A 12,858-nucleotide genomic window follows, 5' to 3' on the forward strand; every position below is an offset into this window, starting at 1 on the left:
GCAATCAATAGAAGGCTAGAAAATAGTAAAAGAAAGGGGAAAGCTGTGGTAGGAGGACAGAGAGAAGGGGACTCTGAGATAATCAAAATATTTGTAAGTACAATGGAGAAAAGAAGGTTTCAGTGAATGAGTAAGGGTATGTTCCCACAGTCAGTAAACGCTGCGTACATCCGCAGCGTCCAGATGTTACAGCATAGTGGATGGGATTTCAAGAAATCCCATGCCCACTATGCGTGCACCGACACCCGCAGCTAACTCGCAGAGACGGACATGCGGTGCATCTTTCCAGACCGCAGCGTTTTCCATTAGTCTTGTTTCTGTCACTGAACGGCACCCACTGTTCTTTGACGGCTTGTTTTCGGCTGCTTCCGGCACCGCTCGGTTTATGTACACCTGCAGTAGAGCTTTCTTCTTCACAGATTACAATCTCGCCTGGACGTGATGACATCACTCAGTTCATATAAAAAATAGTCTCCCACTGTCTGCACCTTACTGCACAGGACAGCACATGGATTCCCAAACTGCCGGCCAACACACCAACGTCTATTTTATTAATTCATTAGGTCTTTTTTTCCTTTTCAGTCACTAATCTAAAGTATGATACTCCTTTCATTTGTCTATCCTTTGTTTCACGTCCTCTGTTTCTTACTGTTTTTCCCTCTACCTCCTGCCTTACATCTGCAGGGGAATGCAGTATATGCTGTATACATTCATGGATCGATTCATGCGTGTGCATACACACATCGCCCTTATTCTCCTCCTCAGGGATATGCTTTTTCCCTCTTTAGGGATTTGTCAATGATTGTATCACTGTATTTTATAGGTTATTTTGATTTCTCCTCAGTTCTAAAATTAGGATTATATACAATCTCCTGTGATAATGTAATGGCTTGCTTTTTCGTTGACTATTGAACCAATTTGTGTTGCATATATTCACGCCAAAACTTTTTAATAGATGTAAAGCTCAGGATCCATCAGACAAGCCTGATATAAATTACAAGTTGTAATCATTGCTTTGTTTTTCTTGAATAACGTAATTCCTCATTTGGATGATTTATATTTGTGTACATGTTTATGTACTATACCACAATCATACCACATTTATGGTATTTCATTTTTATTTTGTCTGTCACTTTATTATATGCACAGATATCCTTGAAAAAGACATAATGCCGAAACCATGGATTTAAATATTCTGTTCTCGCATGTCCACTGTGGACAAAAAATTCACTTCATCTTCTTCTCAAGTGTCCTATCTGCAGTGGGAAGGTTCATTTATTTTTCTGAACTATTCACAGTAGGTCATGGTCACATTTTGCTTCCCAATCTTCCTGCGATGACCCCTGCACAGATCGGAGCTTGCCTAGAAACTGTTCCATAGAAAGCAGTGGACATCACCACATGTTTCCTGTGTCCATGAGGCTGATGTAAAGCATTTATCTAAATAGCTGTTCCCATCTAATTATACACAGAAGAGAATAAAAACTATTAGAAAATTAAAAGCTGTTAAAAAATATTTCACGGTTTTATTTTTCTTAGACAAAATGTGATACACTCACTTTAGTGCAGGAAATTGACCGAAATTTTTTTTAAAAACTACATGTAACTGTCCATTGATTAACTTCATATTGCGTGTTTTGCAGGGTGTAACGTTAACAGATCTCCAGGAAGCGGAGAAAACAATTGGCAGAAGTCGTCCTACTCAAACTAAAGATCAGGAAAGTGAAGAAAAACAAGACAAAGAAAAACAAGAGGAAAAGAAAGAAGCAGAGATTAAAAATGATGATTATCGCTATAGGTTTTCTCGCAGTGTGGAAGAGGTAAATGGTTCCTGTAAAATGGGATGTGGGCATATTCAGGCGTTCCCCTTGATTAAAAAGCCGACAAACAAAGGCTTCAAAGACAAAAGCTGTGCAAGAAAACTCTGCCGTAGCTGCAAAAAAGAGAGCCTGAGATTATAAATGCACATTAGAAACACAAGAAAAATGCTTCCAACTTCTGCAATTTTTGTAATAATCATGAAGAAAGTTCCCCTTTTTGCATGTTGGCATTTCCAAATGTAGAAAGTAGCATGTTTGTGGTGATCTGTACATCTGGCACTCTTTCATCAGCTCTGGACGTTTTGCATGACATAACTTTCATTTGTTGCTAATTTTCAGAGGTACCGGCCATCATCGACAAGTACTAGTGCTGTATCTTCGTCCGCGCCATCACTGTCCTCATCCACCAGTTCTTTATATTCTTCAAGTTTGTTAAACCGACCAAGCAGCCTAACTGGACTCTCCTCTTCTTACTCCAACTTATCAAGGTTCTCCTCAAAAGAGCCAGAGAGAGGTAATTTTAGAGCTTCTACTCCAACCCTTGTTTAACTGCGCAAATAGTGGGGGTTTTGTTTAAACTCTTAGAGGTTGCCCAGGTTTGAGAGCAATGTTTGTGACTACGGAATTCTGAATGTTGAGCACACTCCCAATTTTGTGGTATCGCTGGTCGAGCTATTGGTCACATGACCACATGTATGTGATATGAATACTTTCAATCACTTGCTGACTATTGCCATCCGGCATGTTTCAATAGAAGTGGAATGAGGAAATCTGCTATGTGACTGCATGCATCGGCATTATCCGTGAGCTGAGACAGTGACTGCAAACTGCGCTCATAAACCAGGACAAACTCTGCTGATGTGAAATTCCATCTTAGAGCCACTGTACCCAATTCTACCCCATATCCCTCTTTTTATTACTAGTACACCCAAGTGGAGGGGTTTTGGTGTTTTCTTTGTTTTAGCAGTCTGGTACATATTTCGCACAGTGAAATTAAATTGTGTGTTTGTGTATATTAGTTTAATGTAGAGTCCAAGATGACAGGACATTGCTCCATTTAATCCCTTCCCGACCTGTGACACAGCGTATGCGTCATGAAAGTCGGTGCCAATCCGACCTGTGACGCATATGCTGTGTCACAGAAAGATCGCGTCCCTGCAGGCCGGGTGAAAGGGTTAACTCCAATTTCACCCGGCCTGCAGGGACAGGGGGAGTGGTAGTTTAGCCCAGGGGGGGTGGCTTCACCCCCCCGTGGCTACGATCGCTCTGATTGGCTGTTAAAAGTGAAACTGCCAATCAGAGCGATTTGTAATATTTCACCTAAAAAACTGGTGAAATATTACAATCCAGCCATGGCCGATGCTGCAGTATCATCGGCCATGGCTGGAAACACTAATGTGCCCCCACCGATCGCCCCCCGATCTGTGGTCCGCTCCCCTCCGTCCTGTGCTCCGGTCCCCCGTCCTCCTGTCCGCTCCCCCCGTGCTCCAATCACACCCCCCGTGCTCCAATCACACCCCCCGTGCTCCAATCAAACCCCCCCCGCACTCCGATCATCCCCCCATGCTCCGATTCCCCCCCCCGTGCTCCGATCCACCCCCCTGCACAGCGATCCCCCACCCCGTGCTCCAATCCACCCCCCCATGCTCCGATCCACCCCCCTCCCCCCGTGCCCTGATCTCCCCCCCTTATACTTCCCTCCCGGGATCCGTCCGTCTTCTTTCCTGGGCGCTGCCATCTTCCAAAATGGCGGGCGCATGTGCAGTGCGCCGGCCGGCAGATTCGTTCCAAAGTGAGTTTTGATCACTGAGAGTTATATCTCAGTGATCAAAAAAAAATAGTAAATGACCCCCCCCCCCCCCCCCCCTTTGTCACCCCCATAGGTATGGACAATAAGAAAAATAAAGAATTTTTTTTTTTTTTACACTAAGGTTAGAATAGGGTTAGGGGTAGGATTAGGGGTAGGGTTAGGGGTAGGGCTAGGGTTAGGGTTTCGGTATGTGCACACGTATTCTGTTCCTCTGCGGATTTTTCCGCTGCGGATTTGATAAATCCGCAGTGCTAAACCGCTGTGGATTTATCGCGGATTTACCGCGGTTTTTCTGCGCATTTCACTGCGGTTTTACAACTGCGATTTTCTATTGGAGCAGTTGTAAAACCGCTGCGGAATCCGCAGAAAGAAGTGACATGCTGCGGAATGTAAACCGCTGCATTTCCGTGCAGTTTTTCCGCAGCATGTGTACAGTGATTTTTGTTTCCCATAAGTTTGCATTGAAATGTAAACTCATGGGAAACTGCTGCGGATCTGCAGCGTTTTCCGCAGCGTGTGCACATACCTTTAGAATTAGGCTATGTGCACACGGTGCGGATTTTGCTGCGGATCTGCAGCGGATTGGCCGCTGCGGATTCGCAGCAGTGTTCCATCAGGTTTGCAGTTCCATGTAAACATATGGAAAACCAAATCCGCTGTGCCCATGGTGCGGAAAATACCACGCGGAAATGCTGCGTTGTATTTTCCGCAGCATGTCAATTCTTTGTGCGGATTCCGCAGCGTTTTACACCTGTTCCTCAATAGGAATCCACAGGTGAAATCCGCACAAAAAACACTGGAAATCCACGGTAAATCCGCAGGTAAAACGCAGTGCCCTTTACCCGCGGAATTTTCAAAAATGATGCTGAAAAATCTCACACGAATCCGCAACGTGGGCACATAGCCTTAGGGTTAGGGTTGGAATTAGGGTTGTGGTTAGGGGTGTGATTAGGGTTATGGCTACAGTTGGGATTAGGGTTAGGGGTGTGTTGGAGTTAGAATTGAGGGGTTTCCACTGTTTAGGCACATCAGGGGTCTCCAAACGCAACATGGCGCCACCATTGATTCCAGCCAATCTTGTATTCATAAAGTCAAATGGTGCTCCCTCAATTCCGAGCCCCGACGTGCGCCCAAACAGTGGTTTACCCCCACATATGGGGTACCAGCATACTCAGGACAAACTGCGCAACAATTACTGGGGTCCAATTTCTCCTGTTACCCTTGTGAAAATAAAATAATGCTTGCTAAAACATAATTTTTGAGGAAAGAAAAATTATTTTTTATTTTCACGGCTCTGCGTTGTAAACGTCTGTGAAACACTTGGGAGTTCAAAGTGCTCACCACATATCTAGATAAGTTCCTTGCGTGGTCTAGTTTCTAAAATGGTGTCACTTGTGGGGGGTTTCTACTGTTTAGGCACACCAGGGGCTCTGCAAACGCAACGTGACGTCCGCAGACCATTCCATCAAAGTCTGCATTTCAAAAGTCACTACTTCCCTTCGGAGCCCCGACGTGTGCCCAAACAGTGGTTTACCCCCACACATGGGGTATCAGCGTACTCAGGAGAAACTGGACAACAACTTTTGTGGTCCAATTTCTCCTGTAACCCTTGGGAAAATAAAAAATTCTGGGCTAAATAATTATTTTTGAGGAAAGAAAACGTATTTATTATTTTCACTGCTCTGTGTTATGAACTTCTGTGAAGCACTTGGGGGTTCAAAGTGCTCACTTCACATCTAGATAAGTTCCTTTCGGGGTCTAGTTTCCAAAATGGGGTCACTTGTGGGGGGTTTCTACTGTTTAGCCACATCAGGGGCTCTGCAAACGCAACGTGACGCCCGCAGAGCATTCCATCAAAGTCTGCATTTCAAAACGTCACTACTTCACTTCCGAGCCCCAGCATGTGCCTAAACAGTGGTTTACCCCCACATATGGGGTATCAGCGTACTCAGGAGAAACTGGACAACAACTTTTGGGGTCAAATTTCTCCTGTTACCCTTGGGAAAATAAAAAATAGCGGGCTAAAAAATCATTTTTGAGAAAAGAATTTTTTTTTTTAATTTTCATGGCTCTGCGTTATAAACTTCTGTGAAGCACTTGAGGGTTCAAAGTGCTCACCACACATCTAGATTAGTTCCTTTGGGGGTCTAGTTTCCAAAATGGGGTCATCTGTGGGGGATCTCCAATGTTTAGGCACACAGGGGCTCTCCAAACGCGACATGGTGTCCGCTAATGATTGGAGCTAATTTTCCATTTAAAAAGCCAAATGGCGTGCCTTCCCTTCTGAGCCCTGCCGTGCGCCCAAACAGTGGTTTACCCCCACATATGGGGTATCTGCGTACTCAGGACAAACTGGACAACAACATTTGTGGTCCAATTTCTCCTATTACCATTGGCAAAATAGGAAATTCCAGGCTAAAAAATCATTTTTGAGAAAAGAAAAATTATTTTTTATTTTCATGGCTCTGCATTATAAACTTCTGTGAAGCACCTGGGGGTTTAAAGTGCTCAGTATGCATCTAGATAAGTTCCTTGGGGGGTCTAGTTTCCAAAATGGGGTCACTTGTGGGGGAGCTCCAATGCATAGGCACACAGGGGCTCTCCAAACGCGACATGGTGTCCGCTAACAATTGGAGCTAATTTTTCATTCAAAAAGTCAAATGGCGCTCCTTCCCTTCCGAGCCTTACCATGTGCCCAAACAGTGGTTTACCTCCACATGTGAAGTATCAATGTACTCAGGAGAAATTGCCCAACAAGTTTTAGGATCCATTTTATCCTGTTGCCCATGTGAAAATGAAAAAATTGAGGCGAAAATAAATTTTTTGTGAAAAAAAAGTACTTTTTCATTTTTACGGATCAATTTGTGAAGCACCTGGCGGTTCAAAGTGCTCACTATGCATGTAGATAAGTTCCTTGGGGCGTCTAGTTTCCAAAATGGGGTCACTTGTGGGGGAGCTCCAATTTTTAGGCACACGGGGGCTCTCCAAACGTGACATGGTGTCCGCTAAAGAGTGCAGCCAATTTTTCATTCAAAAAGTCAAATGGCGCTCCTTCCTTTCCAAGCCCTACCGTGCGCCCAAACAGTGGTTTACCCCCACATATGAGGTATCAGCGTACTCGGGACAAATTGGACAACAACTTTCGTGGTTCAGTTTCTCCTTTTACCATTGGGAAAATAAAAAAATTGTTGCTGAAAAATCATTTTTGTGACTAAAAAGTTAAATGTTCATTTTTTCCTTCAATTTTGCTTCTGCTGCTGTGAAGCACCTGAAGGGTTAATAAACTTCTTGAATGTGGTTTTGTGCACCTTGAGGGGTGCAGTTTTTAGAATGGTGTCACTTTTGGGTATTTTCAGCCATATAGACCCCGTAAACTGACTTCAAATGTGAGGTGGTCCCTAAAAAAAATGGTTTTGTAAATTTCGTTGTAAAAATGAGAAATCGCTGGTCAAATTTTAACCCTTATAACTTCCTAGCAAAAAAAAATTTTGTTTCCAAAATTGTGCTGATGTAAAGTAGACATGTGGGAAATGTTATTTATTAACTATTTTGTGTCACATAACTCTCTGGTTTAACAGAATAAAAATTCAAAATGTGAAAATTGCGAAATTTTCAAAATTTTCGCCAAATTTCCGTTTTTATCACAAATAAACACAGAATTTATTGACCTAAATTTACCACTAACATGAAGCCCAATATGTCACGAAAAAACAATCTCAGAACCGCTAGGATCCATTGAAGCGTTCCTGAGTTATTACCTCATAAAGGGACACTGGTCAGAATTGCAAAAAACGGCAAGGTCTTTAAGGTCAAAATAGGCTAGGTCATGAAGGGGTTAAAAGAACTACAGGATTGTTTCTGAAGACTGTTTTCCCTAGAATGGGAATTCTCAGCTGTAAGGCTGTGTGCGCCCACGTTCTGTTTTTAATTCATTTCCGCCACAGCGGAAACTCTTAAAAACAACGCTAAAACAACACTTAAACACATCCCCATGCAATCCTATGGGATTCTGCAGTTGCTGTGCCCATGCTGCGGATTTTCCAGCTGTGGAATTGCATAGCGGTAAAATCCGCAGCATGTTCATTATTTCTGCAGAATTGCGGCGATTCCGCAGCCATAGGATTGCATTGAAACACTCACGTTATGCATGTGGCTATGCCAACCATGCGTAAAGTGAGCACTTCATGTGCGGATGGTACCCGGGTTCTGCAGGAGAGGAGACTCTCCTTCAGACCCTGGGATCCATATTTCTGTAAAAAAAAAATATGGGGGGCGAAGCATCTTAGGAGAGCTCCGTATATCCTGAGATAATCCTGCCATAAATATTGAGTGGGACCGAGCGGTACCAACCCAAATCGGAGCCTTACACACCGGAGAGTACTCTGGAATTTTTTGGGGGACCGCTGTAGAGATCCGTGGAGTCGGGAGCTGCGGGAGCCGGAGCGGGCAGGAGATCCCCGCGTGTGGCGGCGGCCATTTTCAGAGCACGCGCCAGGAATCACAGGACGCGGCGCTGCCTTTTACTGGAGCTGAGCCCCCCTATCATCTCGGAGGCGACGGTGGCCGACCGCGCTGGTGAGAGCAGCGGGACACCTGCATGTGGAAGCAGGGAAGACACACGGAATACGGCGCTGCTCTCTGTTGGAGCCGGGTCCCTTTCATCTTGGAGGCAGCGGCGGTGGATGGTGCTGGAGAGTGCGGCGGGGTGCCTGCACGCAGGAGCGGTGAGGACTGGCAAGTGTCTGTACGTGCCTGGGGCAGCGGCCATTAACATAGCGCACACCCTGGCAGATAGGGAGTTGCGCTTTTAATCACATCAGCGGCGCTGGGCGGTGAGTGTGTGCCTGAAGAAGTAGGGGTGGTGCAGTGTGTGCCCTGAGAAAGTGGGACCTGCGCCCCCCTGTCGGGTGGACATTTTCCCTACTAGTGCCATAATACTACAGGGATGGATTAACCCCTTTCTAGCTGCTTCCCTGGTGGTAACTGTGGAACTGCACGGCCTGTGTGTTAGTGACTATCTGAGCTTCCCCATAATTGCCTCTGAGGTCGCTTTGTGTAATCCCCTTGTGAACACCCATCATGCAGCACCCTAGAGGAGCTACAGCCGCTGAAAAATTAAAAAAATATGCCAAGGATGATCCTCCTGATAATGTGCGCAGTCTTAGAAATAATCCCGCACCATCCCAGCGTAAAGGTCGCCCCTCTGATGGTAACGAGGAGAGAGGAGAGGATGAACTGACTCTTAAACAGGCATCAGAGCAGTTGATGCAGGCTATCTCTCTCACTAGATCATCTCTCACGGAGAAAATAGAAGATGTGCATACTGAGGTGGGGCGCCTGCGACATGACATGCAGGCTATGAGAGGGCGCATCTCAGAGGTTGAAACGAGGGTGTCTCATATAGTAGACACTATCACCCCTATGGAAGCTAAACTGACTAAAGCTGTTGGATCCGTGAATGCTTGGAAGCAAAAGGCAGACGACTTGGAAAATAGACTACGCCGCAATAATATCCGAATTATAGGTCTCCCGGAGCGGTCAGAGGGTCAGCAACCTGAGCAATTTCTGGAGGAATGGCTTAAGTCTTCATTGGGAGATGGATTCTCCTCGACATTTTCGGTGGAGAGGGCCCACAGGGTCCCGGCGAGACCTCTTCCTCCTGGAGCTCCTCCACGACCTTTTTTGGCACGTCTCCTTAATTGTAGAGACAGAGACGCCATCCTTCGCTTGGCGCGACAGAAGGGCCTCATTAAATTCGATAATGCTACCATATCGATCTTTCCAGATTTTTCCATGGAACTTCAAAAGCAGCGGGCACGATTTATGGATGTCAAGAAACAACTTAGAGAGAAGAACATTGTCTACTCTATGCTTTATCCAGCCCGGCTCCGTATGGTCTATAAAGGCTCCTCCTTATTTTTCACAGACCCAGCGGAGGCGATCGAGTGGCTGCGGTCTCGCGTGGGGTCGAATGCGGAGGACTCCTAACCTGGGTTCCCTGATTAATGGCAATATAGATAGAGCTCTCTGTCTGGGTGCAGAAAATGTCAACAATACCGGACACTGAATCCAGTGAGGGTATCCCCTTTTCAATTTGACTGTGGGATCATGGAAATATACTCCCCTACTGTTCAAGTTTTGTTTAGTTTGGTTTTATGTACTAGATTTGGTTGTTTACGAAGTATGGTTGCCGCTAATGCTGACTCTTTGCTCTGTGCGATGCCGCTGAACTACACCCGAATAGTAATGATATGCATTAATTTTCCCTTTAAGAGTAAACATGGGGGTTGAAATTATATGTATGACCTGGAACATACGAGGTATAAAAATCCCACGAAAGAAAATTAAGGTATTTTCGCAGATAAAAAGATACCACCCTCATGTTGTAGCACTAATAGAGACACATTTAACAAGAGACACAGCTCGATGTATGCAGAAACCGTGGGTACAATGGTCCTTGCATGCATTTCACACTAGCTATTCTAGAGGGGTTTCTCTGCTGATACACAAGGAGGTCAGATGGGAGGCCAGGGAGGCGAGACGTGATCCAGAGGGCCGTTTCGTTTTTGTGCATGCATTTATTAATTCACGAGAGTATGTGTTGTTGTGCATCTATAACCCTCCTCCTGCTAATGTGTCAATCCTCCGTATGGCTCTAGGCTTCTCCTTAAAATATCCAGAAGCCAAGGTTATTTGTATGGGGGACTTTAATTTAGTTATGAATCAATCCATGGATAGATTGAGATTGGATGACGTAACATCAGGGGACGCTTTACCTCAACAACCCTCTCAATTAGCATTGTTTATGGACGGGAGCGGGTGGCTAGATTTATGGAGAATAAATCATCCGGAAGTTAGGGGGTACACCTGCCACTCGTCGACTAGACAGTCTCTATCTCGAATAGACTATATATTTGGGTCGGGTGAGTTGGCATTACGGGTGGATAGCATTGAACATGGTAATCGGGGGATCTCGGACCATAGTCCAATTATTCTTAAAATATGAGCAATCCGATAACAGTAATAGGTCCTGGAAATTGAATCCCTTTTGGTTAAAATTGATAGACTCTAGTGATAGGATGGTTGATCAGTTGAATGATTTTATTCTAACACATTCGGAACTCCAAAACTCTGGTTTATTTTAGGATACCCTGAAGGCATACTTGAGAGGATGCTTGTCTTCTACTATTTCCTATATCAAGAGGGTGACGGCGAGGGAGGACGAGGAGATAGAGCAAAGATTAAAAGACTCGGAGGCCACCTATATAGCTAATCAGTCTAGCAGTAATAGAATTGAGTGGCTTACTTCCCAGAGACTATATACCCAGCATGCAGACGCTAAGTCAAAACGCTAATTATTTTTCACTCGGCAGTCCTATTTTGAGCTGGGCAATCAAGCCAGCACACTCCTGGCCTTCTTGGTGCGCCAGCATAACACCTCCAACACAATATTGCAGATCCGGGTGTCCGATGGGTCGTTGGTATCCTCTACTGATAGAATACTTCAGAGCTTTTATGATTATTACACTTCGCTGTACAAATCTAATAGTGGTTTTGATGTTGATGAATGCTTGGATTATCTATCAGATATAACATTCCCCTTGCTAAGCCCATCTCAACGAGCCCTTATGGAGGCTGAATTTACCCTGGAAGAGGTAGAACATGCAATAGCAGATATGGCTACTGGGAAGGCCCCGGGACCTGATGGGTTTCCCATTGAATTTTAAAGGAAATACCGTGATAAATTGGCACCTATATTGCTGAAGGTACTTAAAGGAATATGGGAGGGTGAATCTGTACCAGAAACATTTTATGATGCTAATATTGTCGTGCTCAGGAAGGAAGGGAAGGATCCTCTAGATTGTGGATCATATAGACCAATTTCTTTGGTGAATGTTGACTATAAAATTTTTACGAAAATTCTAGCTACTAGATTGAATACGATCATATTAGATATCATACACCCAGATCAAACTGGTTTTATGCCCGGGAAAAATACTTCTATTAATATCAGACGGGTGCAATCGGTCATTCAATATAGTTCACTAGAGCCGGACAATAAGTGGGCATTGGCTTCGCTGGACGCTGCCAAGGCTTTTGATTCCCTTGAGTGGTCTTTTTTAATTGCATGTCTACGGAAATATGGGTTTGGGAATAAATTTCTGAGAGGGATAGGTACATTATATGCGAAGCCTGGGGCGCGAATGGTGGTAAACGGCTCTATGTCTGCACCATTTTCTTTGCATAGGGGAACTCGCCAGGCATGCCCTCTCTCCCCAGCTTTATTTGCCTTGGCAATAGAAGCCTTGGCAATACGGATGAGGTCCTCTGTAGATATTAAAGGGATACATATTGCTGATCGGGTGGACACTATAGGTCTTTATGCTGATGATATGGTGGTGTTTATGGACCAGACAGAAGATACATTACCAAAAGTAATAACGATGATTGATAAATTTAGTAAGTTTTCTGGCCTATATATAAATTGGGATAAGTCTGCTCTGATGCCTCTCTCCCACACCCCAATGCCATGCCTTGAAACCCTCTCGCTGTTGCCCATTGTCTCCAATTTTAAGTACCTCGGGATACATATGTCCCAGCGCAGTCACCTAGATTTGCATCTCAATATATTTCCACTAATTGACGTGGTTAAATCTAAATATGCTACCTGGGACAAGCTCCCGCTATCTGTAGCTGGTCGTATCAACCTGATCAAAATGATTTTACTCCCAAAATTGAGCTACTGTTTTCAACATAGTGCCGTTTCAATACCTAAATCTTTCTTTGCAACCCTAAACTCCCTTACTACATCCTTCATATGGGGGAAGGCTAGACCTAAACTTAAATTATCCACCCTGCAGAGACCCAAACAGGGGGGCGGGGCGACCTTGCCGGACTTCTATCTGTATTACCTTGCTGGGCAGGCCAAAATGATAAGTGAGTGGATGCCCGGGAAATCTCTTCCCAACTCTGAAAGCCATATATTACATTCAGCTAAAGTTGATTGCCCGCTGGGTTTTTTAGAGATGGAGAAAATTGCTGTCCCTCGTTTGCTTCCTTTGCTTCGCCTGGCACGATCAATATGGAGACAAATTAAAAAAGTGACACAATCTGTCGATATAGCAGCCGAAATGCCGTTCTGGAACAATGGTTATTTTCCGGGATTATTGGGCCACCCGTCTACTGAATTTTGGATATCATATGGCGTCCTCACGGTGAGCAATATAC

At 44.7% G+C, this 12,858-nt stretch overlaps 1 protein-coding gene across 3 annotated transcripts in view; it reads left to right on the forward strand.

Annotated features, from left to right (window-relative positions):
* The window catches only part of PPP1R12A (protein phosphatase 1 regulatory subunit 12A), a 123,151-nt gene that overhangs the window by 82,562 nt on the left and 27,731 nt on the right, over positions 1–12,858 (forward strand). For all 3 annotated transcript variants that reach the window (XM_069764511.1, XM_069764513.1, XM_069764512.1), the window contains 2 exons: positions 1,644–1,820; positions 2,160–2,334. In XM_069764511.1, the coding sequence (XP_069620612.1) occupies positions 1,644–1,820; positions 2,160–2,334 (352 nt within the window). The remainder of the gene's footprint in view (positions 1–1,643; positions 1,821–2,159; positions 2,335–12,858) is intronic.

Source organism: Ranitomeya imitator, chromosome 4, assembly GCF_032444005.1.
Source record: "Ranitomeya imitator isolate aRanImi1 chromosome 4, aRanImi1.pri, whole genome shotgun sequence".
In the NCBI taxonomy this organism is placed as follows: Eukaryota; Metazoa; Chordata; class Amphibia; order Anura; family Dendrobatidae; genus Ranitomeya; species Ranitomeya imitator.